Raw genomic sequence first — 22,789 nt, 5'->3', positions numbered from 1 at the left:
GGGCAGGGGATAGTCTGTGAATGCCCACAGTGGGAACTCCACAGGCTTTCCTTCTCAGCTAAAGAGTATCTCCTGTCTTCAATGTAAGGTCTTGATAGCCTGGAAGACAATTACACAGGCAGATGCCTTTTGTTATTGAAGTCTAAGTGTTCCTTTCCAAAACCGGCTCCCGGTTATGCTGATGGCGCCTCATTGTTAAGAATGCAAATGTTCTCTGAAAGCTTGATATAGACCACTTCCTTTCACATGGATTCTCACGTAGTGGTCTTTGTCAGACACCCCAGAGCACCACCTGGTCACTCGCCTCCTTTTCTAGTTCGCACACGATTGAGGATTCGTGTAAGGAATCAGCTGGTGACTGAAATCAAGCTTTGCAAGGAGGTTGACCATGAACTGGCAATGGAAGGAAATGGTTGATGGTCACATGAAGGGGCTGTTATGCCAGTCTGGTTATTGTAATATGAGTTGGAAAATTGCGTTGGTTGTTTAAAGAATCTTCATCCTTACACTACTGTAGAATGTGACAGAATTTCATGCCCCCCTCCTCTGAATGTAGAGATTGATACTTACCTGTGTAGACGGTTGAGGTGAGCAGAGAGGGACATAAAGGGTCCTGAGTTGCTTGAGGCCTTAAGGAGCAGAGAAAGAGGAAGAAGGAAGAAGAGAGAGGACCCCAGGCAGGAGAGGAAGGAGGGAGGAATCCAGTGCAGTCATAGGTCCCTTGCCAGACTCCTAACCAGTTTTAAAGGCCTGATCCAGAGCTACTTTCTATGTAGGCTCAGATTGGTGGTGACTGTGACCTGGGAGTGTGTACAGACTCACCCGCATGAGAAAGAGGGAGAGAGGTGTAAGGCCGACCAGAGAAGTGACCAGGGATCAGTCATGTAGGCTGGTGTTCTGTCACTCTCTCTTGTTAAAAGCTTTGCTGCTGTGCTGTGTGGAGGGGTTAGTGATGACACAGCCCGAAGGTACCTTCTGGTGTTGTCACTATTGGGAGTGTAGTGGGAGCCTCTCCCATGTGTAGACAGGAGGAGGGAGTTAAGTATTTTCCTCCCTCCTACACGAACAATAAAACCCTGAGTTGGCTCTGCTATTATCCGCAGACAGAATCTTAGAGGAGGGGAGTCACCTTCCAAAATTAAGGCAGTTCTTAGCAAATGCTAGAGCTGGGTTATGAAAAAAACTGCATTCTCAAAAGAGACATTAACCCCAGACCCTTTATCTCAGACAGTGAAGTGTCTCATGTAGACTGTGAGGGCCATAAAGTCACTGTATAGCTAAGGATAACTTTGAACTTACGATTTTTCTGCCTTTACATCCTTTGCATACCAGAATTACTTGTGGTTTCTGTGGTGCTGGGGATTGAGAACAGGGATTTCTGTGCACTGTGCAAGTACTCTGTTCAACTAAAAAAGGCATCATTCTTTTAGAGATAAAAGGGCCCCCATCACCCACTTTCTTTAAGGTATTTTGCCAGTGCTTGCAACTAAAGGACACAACTAAATAAGTTCCAATCCATGCCCCCACATGGCCACCATCTAGTTGGGTCTTAGGGGAAAAGACTGTCACAGAAGCATACAAGTAAGCATGAATCACTGGAGTATAGTTCTCTAGTAATTATCTATTTCCACATAATTCAGTGGCCTAAAATGATATTTACTATCTTACTTGTTCTGTGGAACTGAAATTCAAGACTAGCTTAGCTACATGGTTCTGGCTTGGTTCTCTTGCATTTATGAGGATGGCAAAGAACAGATACATTGAAGGCTTGACTGAGGAGCAAGATTCACATGAAAGGTGGTTCATTAGTGTGTTTGTTGGTAGGAAGCTTCAGGTCTCCACTCCAATCCTCATGAATTCTTTCAGGGTGGATGGCACAGTGATTTTCTGACCCATTTCCAGAAGTTACACACAATTACCCTACTGTTCTGTATATTAATCAAGTCCATCCAAGCTTAGAGTTAGGAAATTCAGCTTTAGTACTGTGGTTTGTTTAGTTTTGGGGCAGTGTCTCACTATGTTGCTTAAAACTATTCAATTTGATGGGCAGTGGCAGTGCACACCTTTAATTCTAGGATGCGGGAGGCAGAGGTAGGCGGATCTCTGTGAGTCTGAGGCCAGCCTGGTCTACAAAGTGAGTTCTAGGACACCCAAAGCTCCATAGAAAAATCCTGTCTATGAAAAAGACTATTTAGCTCATTCTTGCTACCTTCTGCCCTAAACTCCCAAGTTCTGGGATTATAGATTTTTGCCGCCATGATTAGATAGACTTTACTCTTTGAAGGAGGTGCTTAAGAATTTATGGATGTACAGTCTTTCAAGACTATCACAGGAGACAAAGAGATATGGAAAATGAGAATCAGGGAAGTCTTTTCTCAGTAGGAGTAATACTTGACTGAGCAGAATTCTAAATGGCTAAAGTACAGAGGAAGCATGTTGGTTAGATTTTGGTCAGTTGTACACAAGCTTGGCTTATTTGGAAAGAGGTTGATTTGAATTGAGAAATTGTCCCCATCTTCTTGGTCCTCGAGTCTGAGGGAGCATTTTCTAGATTAATGATTGATGTGGATAGGGAGCAGCCTATGATGGATAGCTCCACTCCTGAAGAGATGGTTCTGGGTTATATAAAAAGAGTAGCCCAAGTAAGTCTTTGGGGAGGGGGAAGAAAACCAGTGAGCAGTGTTCCTCCATGGCCTCTGCTTCTCTTCCTGCCATTAGGTTCCTGCCTTGAGTTCTTCATCTACCTTCCTTCCACAATGGAGTGCAACGTTAAGCTAAAATTAACCATTTCCTCCTTCACAAATTGCTTTTGATCTCTGTGTTTTTATCACAGCAACAGAAGACAAACTATAATAGGGAGAGACCAAATGCAAGGGACAGAATAAACAAAGAGTTGTAAAGGAGGGATACAGATGTCATTGGAGGGAACAGAAGAAATCCATAGAAAATATGGAGTCATGTATGTGCCTAGATTGATTTTAATTATGAGGGTAATGTGGAATCTTAGGGAATGTTTGGGTGGAATAATATCAACACAGTTTTGTACAGGGTGTTTAATTAAATAGTGACGCTTCCTTTGTTCTGGAACACAGGGTAACTAGAGAGGAAGTCACAGAATAGTAGATTCTTTAACATGGAGAGTCAATTGGTGAGAATCCAGGCAGGCAAACAATAGTTACACTAGGTCTGTCAAACCAAAAGTACTTACGGAGTTTTAGAAGGTGTTAGATGACTGAAAGGAAAGTTAGGGTTTTGGGAGGGGTTGTCAGCCTCTTCCTGGCACTTTCCTCCGTATTACACAAAACTGGTCTGAATCCAATGGGATGACAGTGAGACTACAAGGTTCTAGGACAAGATAAATACCATGACTTGTGAGAATAAATGGCATAAACACTAACTAGAACTCATGGTAAGCCAGTTGAAACTGTGACAACAGCTACTTCGCAGCCAAGAGGGAGAACCTGGTGATCGCCCGATCCTTGACGCAGGGAACCTGGGACTTGGGAGTAGCCAGTCCCAGAATAAGCTGCCTCATACCTGAGAGACTGGGAACTTGGCAGTTTCTGGGTGTCTACGCAGCCTCAATCTGTCACTGAAGTCCTGTAAGGTTCTGGGAGAGCTACTAGTCCTCAGTCAATGACAGAAACCTGGAAACCCTGGTTCTAATGTCAACAGAGGGAACGGCAACCTAGTGATCATGGTAAGCCAGGTACTGTTAGAATAATCCATAGGTATTAGCAACCCTCCAACTCTTTGAGAGAGGTGTTATTATTATGGGATTAGAAAGAGAGAAACCAAGTTGCAGAGGATAGAATAACTTATCCAAGGTTATGTGGCGAGGAATTGTCAGAGCGAGGGTCCAAACTTAGACCTTCCTGTTCTCATTACACAGGCTGGGCTCATTAGCTCTGCACCACACTGCTCTTCTGAGGAATCCAAGATGCCTATAGTGGGTATCTTTGGCAGAGTCCTGAGCAAAGGACAGACACTGGAGATGCAGAGAGGAATGCAGGGAGGTGATGGATGCAATCTAGATGCTCTTAGGTCAATAGTGGCTTTGGTTTAACCACGGCTTTCTGTTTTTACTCCCCCTGCAATCTGAGGTCTGGGCGAAGGCCTTCATACCAGCCCACTTAGTTTTCACAAGCCCGTCTAAGGTAGAAGAAAAATAAAAACAGCTAAGTACGTGCCTTAAGAGTATTTATGATGCAGGGTTTTAGTCAAGTCTCTTTCTCAGCTCTAAGACTGAAGTCATTTCCAGAGAGGAATGAAGATAGGGGCAATCTGTAAGCGGTGTGGCGGGCCAGGAGACAGAACGCCTGTCTCCCTCTTCTGCTCGCCTTCCCAAGAGCATTCGCAGCAGGGTGGAACAGGAAGGGAAGACAAAGAAGTAAGCAGTAGACAGGACTGTAACTGCTTTGTTCCGGGCAAACACAGCCTTCCTTTCTTGAAAGCAGACCACGGTTGTCTGTAAGAGTTACTTGCAGGCATGGCTAGCATGTCAGTATCTTAGTTCTATCCCTTCAGTCTCTACCAGAGGCTGTGCTTTAAGATGGCTGTGAGCAGTTCATTGTTCAGCAATCCAAGATTCATGATTACTATCTTTCTTAAGAGCTCAGACTTGACTCAGCATGAAGAAATGTATTTAATTCTAAGTTAGAGTTTACTAGGGTTGAGATGAATGGAGGGGAGGACTTTAAACTTGACTTTCACTCTGTGTTTTCCCCACTTTTTTGTCCTACTGGAGAACTGTGAGAACAATGGTCTTTGGTTTTAATCCAGCTCCATGGTGGTCCAGTCATTGATTGTCTTCCCTTCTGACAGATTTTTTTTCCCTCAATGACTGTGGTAGTTACTAGGGGAATATAGGGGAGGGATGAGGCCTTGGTACTAGCGTCAAAGTCAAATAAAAGAGACAGAAGCTCCCTGGGATGGAGCCGAAGGCTATAGCTTGTCATTTTCTTTCCACGGCATTGTTTATGTGAATGCGGCATAGTTAGGGTTCTCTAAAGGAAAAGAACTGATAGATTGGAAAATTTTTTTAAAAAATATATTTTATTAAATCACCTTCCTTTGAAACCTTAACAACAGTTGTCTCACAGCCCAGAGGCTGAGAACCTGGTGATCACCGGGCCCTTGAGGCAGGGAGCCTCAGCAGAGGGAGTAGCCAGCTCCACAATAAATGACTCACATGAGAGAGACTGAAAGTTTCTGGGTGTCTCAGCAGTCTCCATCTGGCACTGAGGTCCTGTAAGATTCTAGGAGAGCTACTGGTCCTCAGTCAGTGATGGGAGCCTGGGAACACTGGTTCTAACACCAACAGAGGACTCTGGAGCAGCAGCAAACAGGGTAGATTAATTCAGCAATGAGAGCAAAAGGTGGAAACACTTCCTTGTCTGGGCTACTACCCAAAGGTCCCGCTCACATTTGGTGTAGGTCTTCCCATGTAAATAAAGGCAATTAAGAAAATTCCTCGGTTGAGGCTCTCTCCGGTAATTATTTCTTCTTCTTTAGGTTTATTTATTTTATTTTATATGAGTGAGTGTTTGCCTGTATGTATGGAAACATCTATGCACAGTACCTAAAGAGGCCAGAAGAGGACACAAGCTCTCCTGAAACCGTTATAGACGGTTATGAGCAGTCATGGGGTGCTGGGAACGGAACCAGGGTCCTCTGCAAGAGTTACAGGTGCTCTTAACCACTGAGACATCTCTCTAGCCCCCTATTATGGTAATTCTAATTTGTGGCAAGTTGATTTTAAAAACAGTCATCAGATATGGTAACGTTGGGGGCATAGATAGGCTAATGAGGCAAAATACTTCACATGGTCTTCTGTTTTCCTTTAATGACCACAAATGGGAGCAAGGATTTAGTTAATGAAGACGTAGATTGTTATCTCTGTAGATTGACTACACCGTAGAGCACAAACTCCTCCCCTGTTAGACCAATGGTGTGCTGGAACTGGATGGCACTAGTTCTTGAGAGACGCCGCTAGTTGATGCTTTGTGATTGATACTTTAAGAAACATTTTATTCTCCCCGTTTAAAATTTTTTTGATTACTAATTAAACAATAATGACTTTTATTCCTGGCCCAACCAGTTCCCCACCTTCCTCTTCTCTCTCCTTCCAGTTCTTCTCTCTGCCCCCTTCTCCACCCCCAACTTCTGCTCCATTTCTTCCTTCTCCCTCTCCTTCCAAAACCATGCAGGCCTTCCATGTATATCAGCCAGCCATGGGAAATCAGGTTGCAGCAGGACTAGGCACCTCCTTAAGGCTGGGTGAGGCAACTCGGCAGTGATTGACACTTTTATGGTGTCATTGTAATGATGTACCACTGAGAAGTAACGGTAATAGCGACTGTCAGGTGGCAGGGGATTAAACAGAATCATGATCAGCATCATATTACCATTTTTTTCTGTGTTTTCCTGATGTGTGTGTTCCTTGACTGACTAATACAGCAAACATTTGCTAAAGTTCCTTTATCTACTACTAAACAGGGAAATTCAGAAACCTCGTGGCTCAAAGCAGTACCCAGCAGGTTTGGCTGCAGTCAGTGTCTGTGTGTTTAGACGCTGTGAATGGAGGGCTTCTCACTCATATATCTCACATGTTAGTGCCGACAGGATGGTTCCTTCCTTTGCAAGTCCTCCGCTAGATTCCTGGGGTGATCTCACACGCAGTAGGTGGTTTGCTGTAGACCAACAAGTGCAATAGTCTGTGTTAAAGAAAGAACAGAGGATTCGCTATTTTGCAAAGCGAGGCTGTGAGGCCTTTGCTGAGTCCGGGATGCTTTTCCTGGCACAAGCAGCTTCTTTTCTTTCATTTAAACACTTGGCAAACAGAGCCTCTCTTTAGGGAGACCACTCTTTACCCCTCACCATTTCCCTTACCCTGCAATGTTTTCCTGCACAGAGTTCATCACTGTGCGGCATAACAGCACATAATTATTTTTGGCTTTCTCTTTCATTATAAGAAAACACCTTCAAGGTTAAAACAATGTATTTCTGTCTGCGAGAAATGCTAGATTTTGAAAGAGGAATAGATGAGAGTTGTATTTCAAAGTCTTAGACCTGGAGTTTGATCTCTGCAACTCCTTAGATTAGTGGGAAAATTAGCTTTTGTATATCAGTGTTCTCAGCTGAAAAATAAGGCTGATAATAACTGCATTGGGGGTTGCTATGAATATTTTAAATAATATAATGTACATAAAATGTCTAGCCAATGCTATACTAGCACATTGCAGGCCCCTGCAAAATGTTGGCATCTGCTGGCATCATTGCACTTGTTACTACGGTGATCAATGTGGAGGGAGGGCCACTTGAAAAGGAGGTGGTGGGGCAGACCTGTGCTTGAGCTCTTCAGAACCCACTTTCCTGCAGAGATGCCATGGATCCTTCTTAGTTCTATGTTTTGCTTTCTTTCAAGGTCCTGAAGAGACTACAGAGTAAATACGGCTCCCTGTACCGAAGAGACAACGTTATCCTGAGTGGCACTCACACACACTCAGGTCCAGCAGGGTATTTCCAATACACACTCTATATACTAGCCAGTGAAGGCTTCAGCAATCGAACCTTTCAATACCTGGTGTCTGGCATTGTGAAGGTAGGTGAAGAGCTCCCTATTGGCTGCTTACTCCCATCCTTAATCAGCCCCCCCCCCAATTCCTCTCCCATTCCTGACTTGGGCTCTTTACTCCTTCCTCCCTAGTTGTCTTCAAGTCTATCATCATTTCTTGTGTGAGATTCTATCAGTGTTCTCTCTCTCTTTCTCCTTTTTTCCTTCCTTCCTTCCTTCCTTCCTTCCTTCCTTCCTTCCTTCCTTTTTTTCTTCCTTCCTTCCTTTTTTCCTTCCTTCCTTCCTTCCTTTTTTCCTTCCTTCCTTCCTTCCTTCCTTCCTTCCTTCCTTCCTTCCTTCCTCTCTTTCTCTCTATTTCTTTCGTTTCTTTCTTTCTTTTTGCCTTTCAGATTTAGTTATTCTTTCTCTCTTTTTTTTTCCTCCACAAAATTAACCCCACATGCAGAGATTCAGCTGACAAAAACAGGCTTTCCTTTACAATATTTTTATCCTGTGTTTGGTAACGTGTTAAAGGTTTATAAAGTAAATGTCATGGTTTGTAAGAAATATTAATTATAAAAGACCCCAGTAAAGTAGATTGGGAACTACATACTACACACCTTATGAGAGTATAGTTTGTTTTGTGAACTTTTGTTTTAGTGCGTGTAAGTTAATATATACTAAGTTGTGATAAAAATGTCCCTTCATGGTTCCCAGTTAAAGATGATTGAAAACCAAGAGGATGATGAGGTCAAGGGGAAAATTGAATACATTTTGTTCCAGAGTGGTAGAAGTCAAGTCTCCCATTTTTTTGGCCCTAAAATTATCAATTTTTTCATGACCTAGCAGACCACAGAGCCATGAGATGGGACTCATGTGGGGTGTGGCTTATAAGTACCAAACATCCTTACCCATCACTTCCCTTCCCTCCAGAATGATGCTGGCCCCGTGAGTCTCCAGCCTTTCCCTACACTGGGGGCACATAAGAAACAGTGAAGGGTGTCGGCGAGGCCTTCTGTTGGCCTTGCTCATCGTCTCCACAAGGATGCATGAACTCACAACGCTTTATTCCTTTATTGTTTGAACTTTCAGAGCATTGAGATAGCACACACAAATCTTAAACCAGGCAAAATCTTTATCAACAAAGGAAACGTTGCTAATGTGCAGATCAACCGAAGCCCCTCTTCTTACCTTCAGAACCCACCGTCAGAGAGAGCGAGGTCAGTGGGAATCATGCAGACGGTGTAACTGTGTGTTTTTCACTGAACAGCAACAAAATCTAAGGGCAGAGCTGGTAAGTTCTAGGGTGTAGTGGGATCCCAGAAGAGTAATAAAGAAGATAACTTTAACATGTTTGTCTCAGGCAAGAAGAAGCAAGAAATAAATGTAGAGACAGACATGGATTCTTTTCACCATCCCCGCATATTGTTGTCCATGGGAAACCCCGTGGAGGCTTACGAGACTGTGACCCTGCAGGGAGTTACTGTTTTCTACTGTGTCGCCTTTGGAGACTTCTCACCCCCTTTGTTGGGTCTCGGTTGCTCCGTCTATAAAATGGAGATTCCAATGTGTAGATCACATCATTTAGGGAGCAGGGCTTATTCCATCTTATTATTATGTGTTGTCCAGATGCATCACCTTAGCCTCCTTGAGCTGAACATGGAAGGTGAGAGAATGAGCCAGATAGGACACAATCGTAACTAAACAGAGCAGCCAGCGGACGCGAGGGCTCTGTGCTTTTAGTGATGAGCCAGGCTTGTGAACGATGAGAAGAGATGCGTGGGTACTGTGGCAGCTTACAGTGACATCTCAGTTCTACCTCGGCTGCTTGACAGATTACATCAGTCTAGTTGCCAAGGCTACTTATTTTTAGAAGTTATAATCCGATTTCCCTTGAAAAGATGGAGAATTCTGGAGTTTCAGGTCTTGACTGACCTTCATTTGCAATCTGTCCTTCTGAAGAGATTCTACTGAAAGTTGGTATTAGTAGACATTTCAAACATAAATTCAGTTTGTAAGAGACACATCCACATCATATAATACCATGCATATGGTGTAAAAATGTATTTTAGCTTCAGTTAGTTGATCTAGTGCCCCTACCACTGATCATAACTGTAAACTATTTATTTAGCTGAGGAATGAGATCATGGCTGCAGTGTAGGGCTGACCGCTCTTTACTCTGGAGTTCACGAAGAGGCATTAAATTTTATTTATTTATTTTTATTAGTGTATATGTACGTGTATGTGTGTGCATGCACACACGTGCATATGTGTGTTGAGAGAATTCATACCACAGCATGTATAAGGTAGCCAGAGGACACCTTCTGGGAGCTGGGTCTCTCCTTCCCTTTTATGAGTTCCAAAGATGAAACTCAAGTCTTCAGGCTTGCCTGGCTAATGTCCTTATCCATGGAGCCATCTCCCCCACCCCTATTTTGTTAGTTTTTGTGTCTGCGTCTGTTGTTGGTAGGAGCTTAGGGTCAGTCTCTAACAAAAACTGACCAAGTTTCTTTATTTGGCTAACAGGTATTCTTCAGACACAGACAAGGAAATGGTAGTCTTGAAAATGGTAGATTTGAAAGGAGAAGACTTGGGCCTTATCAGGTAATCCATCCTCTTTCTTTCCCACTATCCCTCCCTCCCTCCATTCCCTCCCTCTCTCTCTCTCCCTATATGAGTGTCTTTTCATAATTACAGGGAGAATAAAAAGACGCTTGATGAGTGCCATTAAGCACTGAGAATTAGTTGTGTGGATAGAAATCCAGGCTTGGCATCAAGCACATATGGATTCAGCCACGAGAACTTGGGCATGGTTCTTCGCCTCTAAGTGCTAAGCACACTGCTTATAAATTAATCAAAAGAAAAATGACTCAAGTGAGGGATTTTAGTGGTAATCTCAGCATATATGTACCTGTCTCATGATATAAAGACCAAGTAGAGTCGTTTTGCTTTGATTTTCATGGTGCTGGCTGGAGACGGAGCCCAGGGTCTTAAGCATATTAGGCTTGCTCTGCCACAAAGCTGCACCCCCAGCCTTTAAGGTTCTGAGACAGGATTTTATTCCATAGTTCAGGCTGGCTTTGTCTTTCTGTGTATCCCAGGCTGGTCATGAAATAGCCATCCTCTTGTCTCAACCTGAGTGCTGGTATGTGCCACCATGGCTAGTAACACAGTAAATGTTATTGTTTCTTACTTTCTCAAGATCTAACATGTGAACTTCTGTGATGTATTTTCCTAAAAGGATAAAATTTAATACAGGACAATGCCCCCTTAGGGACAGAAGCTGAGCTGACATCACCCAAGGCTGGAAAATAGGCAAAACTACAGCTTAGCCCAGATTTTGACATGGTTTTGTGAAAGGGACACCATGCAGGAAAGTATAGACCTAGTTTTCTTCAAAGAGAAGGCGTTTGTCTTCATATATCATTTTTGCTCACTGCATTTGAACTATCTAGGAATTGAGTAGGTGGTCTAGCATTGGCCTAAACACCTTTACCTTTGGACTTAAGAGCTATAAAAATGCCCTCAGAAAGTTTCTGGGAATGCTTGGTGCTACAGTAAAGTATCTTGGGTTACCTCTGGGCTGTCATGTTCTCAGCTGTGTGACTTTAGAGATCCGTTATATGACTGTCTTATCCCAAGCTTACTATGGGTTAAAGTGAGTCCTTTCGTAGACTCCATAGGAGATAAAATAGACAAAGGACCATAAGATAAAGAAGATCACAAATATTGTTCAATAAGGAATGATGAATGAATTAATGTATTGTGTTCATTAATGCTACGAGGCATTGGGGTATATGGTACTGAGTTGTTTCAAGAGTGTTTCTTGAACTGAATTTGGAAGGAGTTAAGGATTTCTCAGGAAGACTTGGAAAACAGTGAGCTGGGTTACAGTGTGTGTCCATGACAGGGTGACGAAGGGAACAGAGTTTCAAGCTCAAGTTGTAGAGTACATTAGTATGAACTATTTGGGAGATGATTGGCACTAGAACATGCACCTCTACTTAGTTTTTTGGAGTATCCCACAATTGGTGGGCATGGGGCCTCGCCTTTACTCTTTCGATTTAGCTCTGTCTCAACGATTGAAGTCTCTTACGATTGCTTCTTACTAGCTTTGAATCATTCAGCAATGGTATCAGGCTATTGAAACACCTAGTTTTAGGACCAAGATGTTCTGTGATGCTTTCTACGTCACCATATTGCAGATCTGGAAGTCCCAGAGTCAACTGTCAAGATCTTAGCAAAGCTTCTCCATCTGCTATGCTTGATATCCTACAGTAACTTGCTATTGATTCTGCTGCTACCCCACGCTCTTTTTGACCTAACTGTTCCTGCCTCTTGCCACATAGTGATAACTGTCCTTTGAATACATTAAAAAAATACAAGATAGACATGAGCCACTGTTGTCAGAGGACCTTCAGCCCACTGATGGAAACAGAAGGCCTTTAAGTAGCATAAAATACACATAAAATGATTGGGCTAAATGCTAGGAATTGTATAATTAATCCTAGCTGGCTTACATGTTTAGAAAGGAATAGGTATGGGGCTTTCCTAAGGGAATTTGACCCTACCAGAAAGATTGGAAAATATTTCCCAGAGGAAGTAGTAGCAGTACTGAAAACCAATTATTAATGACAAAACGGGGGAATGAGAGAAATGTTTAGTATCCATCGAGAGGCACAGGCTGTTCCATTTGCACAACTGATAGGCTATCTGGTGTCTAGAGACCAGAGGACAAAGGGGCAGGGCGTATGAGACAGAGTCACAGATTAGATATAAAGTAAAGATTTTTTATCTTGTCTAGTGTCGTGGTACATATAGCTCATCTCAGCACTCAGGAAAGCAGTCCAAAGTTCCAGTCCAGTCCAGTCTACATATTGAGACCTTATCTCTAAAAGCCAAAGTAGAAACAAAACAAAAATAAAATAGCAACAAAACCAGGAGAAATTTGGGGTTAAGGCCAAGAGAATTGTTCATTCAAGTATTTTACTGTGAGGTCAGGAGCCAGGACTTGAAGAGTTAGGAAGAGTCGGGATTTGAGCAAGGAAATGAAGTTATAGGAGCCAAACTGGTCCACAAGCCACACGATATTCTGTACCTGTCAGCCTCCATTGCTCTGGTTGGTCCACGGAAGCATTATTTCCTAGTTCCTGCCCCCACTGCCAAGCAAAAGCACTAAGTGACTTTCCTCTGGACAAAGAAGCATGTCTGGGGTGTTCTGAACCATGAAGTGAGACAGAAACTGTGCGGCATCCATAAGATCCACTTGATGGATTCTGGAAGTCATATCTGTCTGTTATTCAGGGCAAGAAATATGGCGGAGAGTTAAGAAATCCTGATGTCAGAGCCTGTGAGGGAAGAAAGGAAAACCATGTCTCTTTCTTCTAAACCAAATGAGACAGCCTTACAAGGGCAGAGCAGATAGCCGGAGTGCCAGTTCTGGAGAGGGAAAGGACCAGCCCTTCCTGACACACAGGTCCCTTTGAACATGGCTGGGAATGGCAGCTGAGAAAACTTGAACTTCTTCCCTCAGGAAAAATGCAAAGGAGCAGGCTTGAGCTTGCCTCCCTTCCCTTTGTGCAGTAGAGTGCTCTCTCCTTTCTCCCCTCCCTCCCTCCCTCCCTCCCTCCCTCCCTCCCTCCCTCCCTCCCTCCCTCCCTCTTTTCCTCCCTCCCTCTCTTCTTTTCCCTAGCCCCTCCCCCATGCCACCCCTTTTCTTTCCTAATCTTCCACCGGTTCCCCCTTCCCTCCCTGTGAGAAGTTTCTCCCTTGCCTTCTATTTTGTATCTTAAAAATCCTTCCGTTCTTGCCAAAAGGGACCCGGTAAGGGTGGCCTTTGAAGGAACATTTGAGAAACAACAAGGGTATTGATGTGTGAAAATCCTTGGAATAATTTGTGTAGGAATCTAACAAAGTCCATTGTGTGGAAATGCCCGAACCATGTGGCTTTCTAGGACTCAGAGACATGGTATGTTTGTGTAAATATTATATATGGCCTTCTACGACTGTGACTGTGTAAGTCACTGTGCCTGACTCTCTGTTCTCGGTGGCTCCCTCTTTTCTACCCTATCCACTTCCCCCCATCCTGTTCACTTGACATCACTCACATAACAAAGGCTAAAATTTCAGTAGCAACTTTTCAAGAAACCATTTAAAAAACACTGAAGCAGGGTCCCATGGTGTAACACTGTCCATGGACAGATGATGTCCCAGCCCAAAGTCCCCAGTGCTGCAATTACAGGCATGTACCAAGGTGGTTTAGTTAGACAAGTCTGCATCTTGTCTTTTTTTTTCTTTTTTTTTTTTTCCATTTCACCTCATCCTTGTTTTCTCCGCCAGCATTAGCTCTGGTCCTTGTCCCTATGGGCCTTTCTGTCCTGCTCTTTCTGAGTTGCTCTGACAGCCACCGCTGGCTCTCAGCCCTGATCTTCCTTCCAGCTGTGCTTTGTTCTTCTCCAGGGAAGTTGAGATGGCTGTGTGCCTCCTGCTAGATCTGGTACTTCTTCTTGGAAAGGAAAGGTGCTTGATAAGGCCTTTCATGTGCCAAAGTAATGACCCTTGCCTGATAACATTCCTGTATCTCAGCTTTGGAAAACAAAACTATAAAAACCAGGCAGAAGACCTTGAACTTGTTTGATTGTTGAGTACCTGGAAAGTTCTTAACCAGAAGAAATCTATGGAATTATTATTTTTTCTTTTCTTTCCCTTCTTTTTGTTTTTTAGAGACTTTTTATTAATTTATTATGTATTTGGTGTTCTGATTGTATGCATGCCTGCAGGCCAGAAGAGGACACAGACCTTTGTGAGTCACCCCCTGGTTGCTGGGAATTGAACCCAGGTTCTCTAGAAGAACAGCTAGTGCTCTTAATCTCTGAACCATCTCTCCAGCCCTGGTGCTATTTTTTTTTTCTAATTCAAATTTTGTTTTCCAGCATGTGAATAAAAAACATGGAAAATTTAGCAGTGTAGACAAGAGAAATAAAATCAACCATACAATTATCCCACTATAAGCCCACTGTGGTTAAGAGTTAATCTTCCCATACAGAAACAGTTGTAAGTAAGTGTGAATGAGAGAACACTCAGTGAGGGTGGCTGATCATGCTCACTTGCTTCCCTCCACAAAGCATTAAACTTCAAAATAGCATGAAAATATCAAGATGTTACCTTTCCACACTGAGACATTCAAACCAATTGTTGGTTGCTTGTTTGATTTTGTGGCATCTCTCTTCCTATCTTTAAATACTTTTTGACTCAAAGTTGGTGTAGTTTTATTAAATATAACGAATTCAACTCTTTGCAGGGAGAGGTCTCAATGCATTTTAAAAAAATCACTTCATCAATCTTCCTTTGTTCTTTGGTTTGAGGAGGGTGCTGCTTGGAAACGTTGTATACTTATTTATTTTTGACACAGAATTTCTCTGTTGGCTGACCTGAAACTAGCTCTTATAGACCAGGTTGGCCTTGAACTCACAGAGACCCGCCTGCCTCTGCTTCCCAAGTGCTGGGATTAAAGGCCTGCACCACCACTTCCAGGCCATTTTTTGTTTGATATTTGACAATCTCCATCCTGGGTTCAATCTGTTTTCAGAAACTGATCATTCTACTTCTTGGCTCTCTCTGTGTGAGATTTGCTTCTTGTCTTCAATACTTTGCTCTTGTCCCATCTCTCTCTTTTGGATGGGAAGACATTTAAAAGTCGCCTATACATGGCAGTTCGTAGTTTTCAGTGATACCATGGGTGACAGTGTCTCTTGATTCAGAAGACCTTGCCAGTCCCCTTTAATAAGCCAGAAGTACTTCTCTAGCCTAGGCCTTTCTTGAGCAGGCTTTTTGAGAATGAGGAAAGGAATCGCTGAGAACGTTCACCTCTTCTTGGGTACAGGGATAGGGACATTCTTCTGAGGATGCTGCCCGCCCAGAAAGCCTCCTTTGGCTGCGCACCACTGTCTTTCCTCTGAGCCTTTTAAAAGATTCAGATTCATTGGGGTCAAATTATGGGCTGAATAATGCTTCCAGTATAATTCAATCAGATCTCTTTCCTTCTCTTTCCCCCAAAGTTTCCAATGGGATGCGGTAAGAAGGATTGTAAGGGAGGCGACCCAGGTGTGTTCATTACAATGATTCATGCCAAATACCACAGCAGGCCGAACATGAAACTCCAGTAGCTTAACATAGTGACGGTTTGTGGAAATCCAGGGGATTGGCTATTTGTTAGTCCTTCTGCAAGCATGTCATTAAGTCAGAACTGTTCACATGCCCCACCCTTTGAGGGAGCATGGGAAATTGATATGCATATGGGTATTTAATGAGCATCCTCTCTCTGCCACTAGAGGGCAGAGTTTCCTCACTTAATCATTTCAAGCTCATCTATTGGTTTAACATGCATGGGCTGGATGTGTGAGTCATCAGCTCTTTTATTTTAACGTTGCATTAATATATTACTACTATGAATATTTATGCTTTCTTCATGAGCATCCTTGTTAGAATATCAATAGACCCATCAATGCCATGACAATGAACACACACACACACACACACACACACACACACACACACATTCCATTCTTACTCTAGGCCAGTCTAGATGCTCAGTACTTTACTTGTGTTAGTTCCTGTAACTGATTACTGCTGTGGGTTTTTTTTTTACAGATAGTAAACGCTGCAGCTCAAATAGGTGAAAGTTGTTGTGATTAGACCACTAGTTGGTTCCTGACTGCTCAGCCCTGAAATAATCATACAGAAACCATATTATTTAAAACACTGCTTGGCCCATTAGCTCTAGCTTCTTACTGGCTAACTCTTATACCTTAATTTAACCCATTTCTATTAATCTGTGTATTGCCATGAGGCTATGGCTTACCTGGTAAAGTTCCGGCGTCTGTGTCCTGCAGGGTTACATAGCTTCTCCCTAACTCCTTCTTCTTTCTCCCAGCATTCAGTTTAGTTTTCCCCACCTACTCTGTTCTACCCTATCAGGCCAAGCCAGTTTTCTTTATTCATTAATGGTAATCACAGCAAACAGAGGGGAATCCCACTTCAAAGAAGTGCCTAAGCAACCCAACACAATCGCTGAACTTAAAAGATAAATTAGTTCTGTCATAATTTCTACATAGATTCAATCAGAAAGTCACTAGTGTTTCCCTTTGGAGTCGGTAGGCTTAGCCATTCTTTTTTTTTTTTTTTTTTTTTTTTGGTTTTTCGAGACAGGGTTTCTCTTAGCCATTCTTATATATCTTTGTGTGCTGTGTGGGATGTTACTCACAGACAGAAAGGGCTTCAAATAACAGCAGTTTGTCCTCTCATGCATCAAGAGACCAGAAGTCCAAAATCAAGGCACTGACAGGGTTAATGCTGTCCTTTGAGGGAGAGTCTGTGCCGTGTTATTCTTAGCTTACAGGGACTGTCCTCAACCCTTGGCTTCCCCATGCCGTTCAGGCCGCCTCCATCCTCACATCGCCTTTTCTCTTCAGCTCGAGGCATCCCTCTTTGTCCTTGTTGTTTGTTTACTCTGTTTTCTCCTCTTCATGAATGTCAGCAATTAGAGTTGGGGCCAATGTTAAGCAGGTATGATCTAATTTAAGCTTTACTTTGATTATGAAACCAAGCTAGCTTTTTGTATTGTTCACCCAAAGAGTTCCTGTGTCCCCACTAGACTCTGTGAGCACCACCTTTGAATGTACTAACACTGTTCTATTTCCTTATCTGTGGACATTTAAGCTGGGTGGGGGCTACAGCTAGCACAGGGGCCCTTGGAAGGTGTATCACCAAGCCAGCCTTTGACTCTAGAATGACTGAAGTACCTGGCTCAGTGAACTGAGCAGCCACTGGGTTATGTTCCCAGTGGCCACATTCCTGTACCTCCTACATAGGGTACAGTTCATATTATGCTTCTTTATTAGGCTGAGAGCTGTGCATGGAACCAGTGGTAGGCTTGCTCTTTGTTTTTGAAGAGTTAAGGATTTTTTCAAAGCAAAAAAACACATTTTGTATTCAATCCTTGGCCCTAGGAATCTTCCTCCTCCAATGTCTTATTTATACAGCAGAAAACCTTCAGTATACTTGTCAATCTTATTGTGCTGCCTATTTATCTATACATTCTGTTGACTTTGTAGTAACCTTTGTAGTGTAAATGGTCTCGGATTTGGCTTTACTTTCTTGATTGTTTTGCACTGATGTAAAATAGAGTTCTGGGTCCTTGATTACAGCGAGGTATGACATCACCCTTTTGCATAAAGTGTCATCAGGGGCATGTTTGTCCTTTTAGGTCTTCATCTGAACTCCTTCTGAGAAACTAAGTCTTTCCTCCACTCTTTGTAAATTTGCTTTGAGGAATATTACTTCAAACAGAAAAAATGAATTGGAGCCATAATCTTTTAAAATGAATGTGACTGTGACTTTATGCATTTATCAATATTCACCACTATCATAGTTCCTTAGACATTGGGATGTGCCCAACATTTTCATAGCATACCTTTCAAAGGGAAGAGCAGGAAGATGTCTTCCCTTTTTCGCTAGTTCAAGTGACATCTTGAGTAGTTATTGCATAGTGAGCAATTGATTTTTCTAAGTTGTAAAGTAGATGAAATAAATAGATTAAGTTTGTCGTCTAATCAGGAGAAATTCTCAGCATTTGATTTCCCCACAGACATTAGTGTGTGTAATTATGACTTCTTTAGTATGGAAACACGCCAAAACATGTGTTCCGTGGGAATCAGCACAGTAGCAGTTACATTTCATGCTCCAATGACTTGACATCAGCGGGATGCCTTGTCCAGTGGCTTGTTCCTCTTCGCTCAGCTGCTTCTGCTCAGGCCCCTGGCCATCTATCCATTCTCTGAACACATCTCTTCCCATCTGTAGCCTTTGCAGTCACTATTTCCTCTACTTCTTCTCTCATGAGTTCTTTACCTTGAAGCCAAATTAATACATTACATGCTTTCTCAAGGCGAGATGATGCCCTGTTTTGTATCGATGAGCAAGTGAATGAATAGAGGGGAAGAGCCAGGGTTCCACAATGCGTGACTGTGAACTTGGTCACGCTGCTGTCACTCAGAGGCTTAGTTTAATTATTTTAAAAGGAGAATGATCATTACTCCTGAAAAATAATCTGACTAAAGATGTATTTGAAGTCCTTTGCCTATAACATGGAAATAACAGTCAATGTTGAGAGAATTGTTGTGTGCCTTTTTTTTCCCTATCGTGTAGTGGTTGAATCCGGCGCACCTCCTTGTCAATAGATCATGGTTGAGAAACCATGAGCCTACTGTGAACATCAGCAGTGTTTTTTTTCCAAACCCAATAAATGAAATATTAAAACAGCAAAATATATCTAATAGTGAAATAGTTTATTTGAATTTATTTCATGTTTTAAGAGGCAGATGGAAATCAAGCGACAGATAGAGGGAGAAAGAGGGGAGGGATAAAAAGGGAGTCGAAGGGAGAGACCAAGGTAGGGTTTTTTCAGATATAGACTCTGGAAGGTGGCTTCTGGAGGGTGAGCTTAGGCTGTCTTCCGTGTCCACACCCTTGCACAGTTTCTAGTAGACACCTTAGGGACAGAATTATTTTTACAGACTGATGATTTCTCCAGAAACTTACTGTACTTAGTAATTTTTGGAATTAATTTTGGAACCTTAGGCAGAAGGATCTTGTTATTATCATATAACGAAAGGAAAAAAGCTACACTGGAAAAGTTTAGAGTTAATTAGGGTTACTCGTAGGACAATCTCCATGCAGTGACAATCAGTTTTGATATAAATGCTAACATCCTGGCATTCTGTTCCATTCTTCCACTCTCATTTTTGTTTGTTCTACTTTAGAGTATTTTTAAGCCAACAGCAGGAAGCTTATGTTCCATTCATAAATATTTCAGTGTACATCTCTATTCAGCAAAGACCTTATTTTTAGAAAAATAGGTAACTAAAGCTCACTATGGTTAGGTCTCTGGATGTAGTGAGGGTTCAGGAGAGACTGAAAGAGATGCCAAGGGAACAAGGAATGTATTAGAAAGCTTATCGATGCCATGGATAGACAGAGATGCAGTAACATGGCGGACTTGGAGGATTGGCCAGGGCCTGGGATGGGAGCATCTCTGAGGCGAATCAGCCCCATGTGCCACAGGAAAGAGCCTCCTTCTACAGCTCTCCTGGGTTCACAGCCAGAGCTGTACTTAGTCTCTCAGATTCCCTGGCAGGAGGTAGGGGAGGGGTGGGGTACAGGATGTGGTGCGTCCCTTGATATAAAGTCACTTCGGGTGAGATGTCCAGCTCAGGCTCACAGACACTGTACCCGAAGGGCATAGGTCAGTAACTGAAAAAGGGGAGCTCTGCAAGGTAGCAGCCCAGTTCTAACATCTCATTCTTGAAATTAAAATAAAATAATTTCTTATAAGGGTTTAATAACCAGTCTGTATTGGATAAAGTTTTGAAATGTATGAGTCTGTTTAATTGATTTGTGTGCATGCATGTGTGTTTGCGTATAATTTAGGGCCGTGTGCATGCTAAATAAGTGCTCTACCACTGAGTCATATTGACAGCCCAATGAAGTCTATTTCCTATCTCTTTAAGTCAGAATACGAAAACAATACACTGGCTGGATTTTTGACTATGTGTATTGTTTATTATGCTTAATATGTGACAATTCCGTTTCTGTACTATTTACTACCTGAAGAATTGTAAAGTCAATTACTATATAACGATTATTATATCTACATAATACATACTATATACTATTTTATAGACACACACACACAGAGAGAGAGAGAGAGAGAGAGAGAGAGAGAGAGAGAGAGAGAGAGAGAGATTTGTATATGTGGTGAAAGAGCTGGCCACATTGGCCCTCCTCCCGTAGAGCACCATTGGGCTTCTGCTGGTTGGAGGCTTTCAGCTCCTGTAGTCTCTCCCAGTCCTTTGTAATCCACACCAGACCACACCGCACTGCACCAATCAAAGCAATCTCTTTATGCTGCTGGCCTCGTACACCGAGCTTCAAGCCATCATCCCTAACCCTGCTTCCACTATTACACAATGAGAATGGAGGATTTAAGTGGATCTCAAAATCCTAAAACGACCCGAGTCTTTAAATAAATGTTTCGTTTTATGTGCTGTTTTCACTTAAGTACTGATGCAAGCTAAATATTTAAACCTTTTCCCCCCAGCATAGGATTGGCTCCTCAGGAGTTTGAAAACTCCTAAATTAACCCGAGACTCCATGAACCAACATTTCTCTTTGCTTGAGCATTTTGGTTCAGCTGCTTTTCCACTCCCGCACTTCACCGGCATTTCCCATAGCTAGCTTCCCCTACCACGTTGACAACATGCCTGAAAAGAACTTCGGGAACGATGTGGTTTGCTCATAGTTTGTCAGGGAAATTGCCACAGAGTGGCTAACAGGGGACAGCTGTGGCTTCATTTCACGGCAAAGCACAAGTTAACGACTTCAAACCAGGTGCCTACAATCCTACGTCGGTGAACCAGCCACCAGTTAGGGATGAAGCTTTTGGACACAAGACTCGGTGGGAGAAATTTCACAGCCAAATCACAGCAACAGCTTCTATCCCCTGTGCGAAGGTCTGATGTGTGATGGCTTCCAGACAAGCTGTCAGAGGACACCAGTCTTCTGTGACATATGGGCCATCATTTGGCTTCTCTGTGTCACCTGTGTAGATGGAGGCGAACGGCCTGCCAGCGTTGTGAAATAAAGTAACAGATGTGTAATCAGCTTGTAAAGTGCATGGGTCTATTTAAACGAGGTACTACTATGCAGAAGGACATGCTGAATTATGCATAACATCTTCTCTTAGGCCTTCATGCACTTCCTCTGCTGTTTCTAACTCTGTGTTTCCTTTCAAATTAATTGCTAGTCATCTGTGTCTGAAAAGCCTTTTTTATATCATTTGTCATATCACATTAAGGGCGTTTTGTCCACATCTCTGTCTTCTGTGAGATTCTAAGAGAAACCTCCATTTAATCCAGGCGCGGCATGCTGCTAACTCTCACTAAGAGTCTACTGAGTCAGGTTGGGTTAATTGGGATAGTTATCATCTTTGTGTTTGCCCTGAAGGACAAAGTCCATGTCTATCCAATCATTTGGACTATTCTCTAGTAACTGACCACCCTCGGAAGTTGTTAAAGCTTTTATGAAGATAATCGTGATGCAACATTCATGAAAATGAAGTCCTATATTTTTCTGATGTGAAGGATCAGAACTCTTGGGCATATTATTGGCAATTTTATCTGACCAACAGTGAAAGAATCTGAATGTAGGCTGCTTAGAATTTAAGACACTTTAATGCGCTTCACTGGGGCAGTAGGTAGCGGGCCAGTCTCACAAAGTGCTTTTACTTGCTGGAAAAGACTTAAACCTTTGAGAGAAGACGTCACCTTTTGTCCCACACCTTGGGCTCTCTCAATTAACTGGAACTCTCTGCTCTTTTATAGCTGGTTTGCCATCCACCCCGTCAGCATGAACAATAGCAACCACCTTGTGAACAGCGACAATATGGGCTACGCAGCCTACCTGTTTGAGCAAGAGAAGAACAGAGGATATCTACCTGGACAGGTGAGAATCAACGTCCCTGAAATCTTCACGTTGATTCAAATGTCAAGAGTAAAGTGTTTTCATGGATAGGAAGAATTCACTGGCCTGGTTAAATGACTCATTTTTAAGAGTATTTGCTACTCTTACAGAGGACAGGGCTTGATTCCTAGCACCCATATCAGGAGCCTCACAACCACCTACGACTCCAGTTTCAGGAGATTTGACCTCTCTTCTGGCCTATATGGGAAGTGCTTTACCTGCCCCTCCCCCAACACACAAAGCGATATCTACTTGTCTGTCTATCTATTTTTCTCCCATTGCGGAAAGAAATGTTTCAAATAATCAAGGCACCATTTGTTCTTGGTAGCAGATGTCTCTTATTTGATGGCTTTGTAAATTTACAACCAATTATATGAGAAAGATCAGATTTGTATTTCTGTAGCCTGTAATAGTGTGTGGACAAGCTGGAAATACAATTCACTTCGCTGATGCTAACGTTCATCCTTGGTGATGGAGAGTATTGTGCACCTTCTTGATGGTGTAAAACCATGAATGGTTTTTTAATGATTCAGGGGTTTTCTAGAGAAAACATTCCTCCCAAGGACCTTATTTATCCAACAAAATCCAAGGACCTGGGGAGGTGCCTCATCAGTTAAGAGCATTGTTGATTTTCCAGAGGAACCAGACTCCATTCCC

The 22,789-nt window shown here is 42.7% G+C and overlaps 1 protein-coding gene across 3 annotated transcripts in view; it reads left to right on the top strand.

Moving 5' to 3' along the window:
- Asah2 (N-acylsphingosine amidohydrolase 2) overlaps positions 1-22,789 on the top strand; it is a 68,459-nt gene that overhangs the window by 18,276 nt on the left and 27,394 nt on the right. For 2 of the 3 annotated variants that reach the window (XM_050160632.1, XM_050160625.1), the window contains exons 6-9: positions 7,427-7,603; positions 8,648-8,775; positions 10,082-10,159; positions 21,994-22,114. In XM_050160632.1, coding sequence (XP_050016589.1) covers positions 7,427-7,603; positions 8,648-8,775; positions 10,082-10,159; positions 21,994-22,114 — 504 coding nt within the window. Of the gene's footprint in view, positions 1-7,426; positions 7,604-8,647; positions 8,776-8,841; positions 8,850-10,081; positions 10,160-21,993; positions 22,115-22,789 lie in introns of those variants that run through there. The other variant, XM_050160640.1, reaches the window with a different exon arrangement.

The sequence above is a fragment of the Alexandromys fortis genome, unplaced genomic scaffold, assembly GCF_014885135.2.
Source record: "Alexandromys fortis isolate MF-2015 unplaced genomic scaffold, M_Fortis_MF-2015_v1.1 scaffold_10, whole genome shotgun sequence".
In the NCBI taxonomy this organism is placed as follows: Eukaryota; Metazoa; Chordata; class Mammalia; order Rodentia; family Cricetidae; genus Alexandromys; species Alexandromys fortis.
Note: the sequence above shows the minus strand (reverse complement) of the source record. Positions and strands in the feature narration are given on the sequence as shown.